At 44.2% G+C, this 4,141-nt stretch overlaps 1 protein-coding gene across 1 annotated transcript; it reads right to left on the bottom strand.

The window, feature by feature from the left end:
• Nucleotides 1–897: 897 nt before the first annotated feature.
• LOC120052947 (zinc finger protein 764-like) lies at nucleotides 898–3,748 on the bottom strand. Its single transcript, XM_039000190.1, has 3 exons — nucleotides 3,278–3,748; nucleotides 2,510–2,640; nucleotides 898–2,339 (listed from the first exon to the last, which is right to left on the bottom strand). Exons 1-3 carry the CDS (start codon nucleotides 3,561–3,563, stop codon nucleotides 1,155–1,157), a joined length of 1,602 nt encoding a protein of 533 aa, XP_038856118.1. The 5' UTR covers nucleotides 3,564–3,748; the 3' UTR covers nucleotides 898–1,154.
• Nucleotides 3,749–4,141: the final 393 nt, after the last annotated feature.

The raw sequence follows: 4,141 nt of genomic DNA, 5'->3' as shown, positions 1-4,141 counted from the left end.
CCTGCAGCAAAGCACCCCCACACCATAATGCTGCCACCCCCATGCTTTGGAATTGTGTTCTTCAGCTTGCAAGCCTCCCCCTTTTTCCTCCAAACATAACGATGGTCATTATGGCCAAACAGTTCTATTTTTGTTTCATCAGACCAGAGGACATTTCTTCAAAAAGTACGATCTTTGTCCCCATGTGCAGTTGCAAACCGTAGTCTGGATTTTTTATTGCGGCTTTGGAGCAGGTGCTTCTTCCTTGCTTTAGCGGCCTTTCAGGTTATGTCGATATAGGACTCGTTTTACTGTGGATATAGATACTTGTATACCTGTTTCCTCCAGCATCTTCACAAGGTCCTTTGCTGTTGTTCTGGGATTTATTTGCACATTTTGCACAAAAGTACGTTCATCTCTAGGAGACAGAACGCGTCTCCTCCCTGAGCGGTATGACGGCTGCGTGGTCCTATGGTGTTTATACTTGCGTACTATTGTTTGTACAGATGAACGTGGTACCTTCAGGCATTTGGAAATTCCTCCCAAGGATGAACCAGACTTGTGGAGGTCTACAATAATTTTCTGAGGTCTTGGCTGATATCTTTTGATTTTCCCATGATGTCAAGCAAAGAGGCACTGAGTTTGAAAGTAGGCCTTGAAATACACCTCCAATTGACTCAAATGATGTCAATTAGCATATCAGAAGCTTCTATAGCCATGACATAATTTTCGGGAATTTTCCAAGCTGTTTAAAGGCACAGTCAACTTAGTGTTCTGACCCGCTTGAATTGTGATACAGTGAATTATAAGTGAAATAATCTGTCTGTAAACAATTGTTGGAAAAATTACTTGTCATGCACAAAGTAGATGTCCTAACCGACTTGCCAAAACTATAGTTTGTTAACAAGAAATTTGTGGAGTGGTTGAAAAACAAGTTATAATGACTCCAACTTAAGTGTATGTAAACTTCCGACTTCAACTGTATATGCCTTTATATATCACACAATGTCTGGATGCAATATTCTACCCAGGAAAATTCAACACTGAAATCTGTTAATCTCGTTATTCCAAATGCATCTGTGGGTCTTTTCTGCTGACAAAAATAAAAATGAATCCTTGTCTTTAGTGAAGGGTTTGATCTCAAGTCAGAAGCTATCAAGTGGAATGGTTATTTTCTATTGAGTGGAATGTTTTTTCTGCTGGTGAATCCTGAGGTAGGTCCTCTCTGAGAACCTATTCTCACAAAGGGGGCAGCTGTAGGGTTTCTCCCCTGTGTGACCCCTCTGGTGCCTCTTCAGGTCACCAGCCTGGGCGAAACGCATGTGACACTGGGTACAGCTGTAGGGTTTTTCCCCTGTGTGGACCATCTGGTGTCTCTTCAGGTGGCCAGCCTGGGTGAAGCGCATATGACACTGAGTACAACTAAAGGGTTTCTCCCCTGTGTGGACCCTCTGGTGGATCTCCACCTTCTGGAGGCAGCTGAATCCTTTGTTACAGAACATGCAGAGGAACCGTTTCTCTTTACTGTTGCCTGATGTGGCTCCCCCTCCCTGAGCCTGGGCTCTAGTCCTGTCGTTTGAGTTCAATACCTGATCGAAAAGGACGCTGTCATGTGAATCGGAAGGCCCCATCGACGTGGACACTGGGTCGCGATCCCCGAGCATGTGTAAAGGGGAGTGGGTAATGACATCTGGATTTGTCTCTAAGCTTTTCCTGTAATCTAAGAAATCTCTGCCCTGTGAGTGTCCGTCTCCTAGGTGACTAGCTGCATTCCATGTGGGAGGAACGTCGCCCTCCACTTTCACAGTCACTTCATCTACGACCAGACCCTCCCCTTGTTTATCTAGGCACCCTTCAGAGTGTACACTACTACTGTACCGATTCCAGTCCCCTCTAGACAGATCAGTCTGTGTCTCTAAAACCAAGGGCATGATGCCAGGGTCCATCTCTGTAGCGTAAGAACAAGACGGATCATTACCGCCAGTGTCTAACGCGTCACCATCCCCAAAGGAATGAACCGTCCTCTTGCGAAATATCGGTAAATACTCTGAGCCAGAAGCAGGAGGACAGCCCAGTTGCTCCAGTCTCTCTGGGTCTGATCTGTGGTCAGATCCTGTGTGTAACAGCCTGTGTGTTACAGTTAAAGTATTGGTATCTGTCTCTGTCTTGAGGACGGTGTTCAGCGGTCCACTGACCTCCGTGATGCTGTGTCGGGATCTGGGCTGCACTGGGGCGGTGGTGGGGTCCTGCATGGCTATAGGGGGCACTCCAGCCAATCCAGTCTGAATGTCTCTGCTTTGCCGTGGGTCCTGCTCTCCTTCAGACCTCTCCTGCTTAACCCCAGGACCTGTATCTGCAGACTGACACAAGAAAAGTGGAGGTTATTACTGGTAAATTAGTTGAATTGTATAACAATGTTGTTGGGAGCTTGATGTACATGTTAGCAAGTGATTAGCTAAGGGGAGCCTTTCTGAAATAAACTTGCCACATTTGATGTACTGTAATTTTGATATAATACTATTACACTAACCTCTATAACGATAACGTGCTGGGTTGAGGTTCCGCTCCCCTCATCAACAGTGATTGGTTGGTTATCTCTCCATGTATTGTGTCCTGCTGGCTTCACAAAGCTCCTGTGGCCTCCAGTGAGATGTCCTTCACCTGAGAAAGTGATTGGGGAAACAAACTTCACATCAGAATAGGCAACCAAAATTAATAATTAATGCATGTGTGTTATATTAAACATAGAGGGAGTAAAATGTAGGCAAGCAATAAACATTTCAGAACAACTACTAGTCGAATAAGACATGGGAGAGATGACGAATTTTGGCAAAGAGATTTATTTTGGACTAATACACTTGAAACAAATAGCCAAACTGAAAACTGGAGACATTACTAGTGCCTCCACCGCGATCAAAGGACACAAATAAAAAATGCGTACTGTCTTCTAGGGTGGCTAATGCTACTTCCTGATGTTGCCAGGGGTAGACAGGCTCACGTGGTGTGCAACATCCGAAAGTGGTGGTGGAATATTTGCATTAGTACAGTACGCACATTTCGTTCGTGTTTTCCCCACAGAGGAGCCATTAACTCAACTCAAGTTAAGAAGGAAACTGAAGCCTTTGCAGCCTGAATGGAAGATGTTTTATGTACCAGCCGGTCCATGGGAGACAAGTGTATTGCTGGCCGAATACATTTAAGATGGACGTAAGATGCCAAACGATGTAAAAGGCCGGTTGGGCTAGGCTATATATGAACGGCGACAGCCCCCGCTGCCTCGGCCTTCTGCTAAATGTACCTTTTGCCATTCCTCTGTATCTGTCGAGGATCTTGACACTGGGACGACTGGCGAGGGCGCGCTCTCGCACAATTCTCTCTGCGCGTTCACGTGCCACCTTCAGTTCCAATAGCTGTAGCTTCCTCCGCAATCCCCTGTTTTCTTTCTGGCTTTGAGTTATTTCCAAACGAAACACTGCATAGTCGTCGTCTACGACTTTACAGATCTCTGCCACGGCTGCATTTGCTAGAACCTCCATGATGGAGGCTATCTGAGTGTGAAAAACCATACAGTTAACGTTAGCCATTTTTAGCTAACCAGCAGCCAGATAGCACCTATAAACAAAGCCCAAATTAAACACTGCCTGGGGTAATTATGTTAAATGTCTAAATTACAACGCATTTTTCTGGTCACTGTTCACTTCTGTTCTTCTTCTTTAAAGTTTTATGGCCGATTACACCTATTGGTGTATTGCAGCCACCTACTGTACGGGGTCTTCTTCTTTGATATTATAGAGGTCCGAAAACGAATGCTATAGGTGCATGCCGCCACCTACTGTTTTGGCTGTATATCCGCCCAAATAATTAACAAAATACAAATAAACAAGGCAAAACTCAATGTACTCCTTTATTTCGAGTCTGGGGCCTGAGAAAAAGAGCATATTCGGACAGTATTCTTTGCAATGTTTCGGCAATGAATTACTGGAAACACAAAAACCTTTCAGCTCCAGTTTCTTTAACTTTTTGTTTGTTTATGTAGTACAATTAATCATATGTTCGATAAACACCATCAAATCTTCTTCACAATCAGCATATCAGTACAATTAATCATATGTTCGATAAACACACTATTTTAAATTGTATCCATTTTAGAATAAGGCTGTAA

Source organism: Salvelinus namaycush, chromosome 8, assembly GCF_016432855.1.
Source record: "Salvelinus namaycush isolate Seneca chromosome 8, SaNama_1.0, whole genome shotgun sequence".
In the NCBI taxonomy this organism is placed as follows: Eukaryota; Metazoa; Chordata; class Actinopteri; order Salmoniformes; family Salmonidae; genus Salvelinus; species Salvelinus namaycush.
This window is presented reverse-complemented; position numbering and strand designations above follow the sequence as displayed.

Bases quoted from the DNA above. Each gene is read 5' to 3' on its own strand.
- LOC120052947 (XM_039000190.1), bottom strand. From the start codon at position 3,563: ATGGCTAACGTTAACTGTATGGTTTTTCACACTCAGATAGCCTCCATC. The intron at 2,641-3,277 runs GTACATTTAGCA...TCACTTTCTCAG, and splicing joins ATACAGAGGAATGGCAAAAG to GTGAAGGACATCTCACTGGA. The intron at 2,340-2,509 runs GTTAGTGTAATA...TTCTTGTGTCAG, and splicing joins AGCACGTTATCGTTATAGAG to TCTGCAGATACAGGTCCTGG.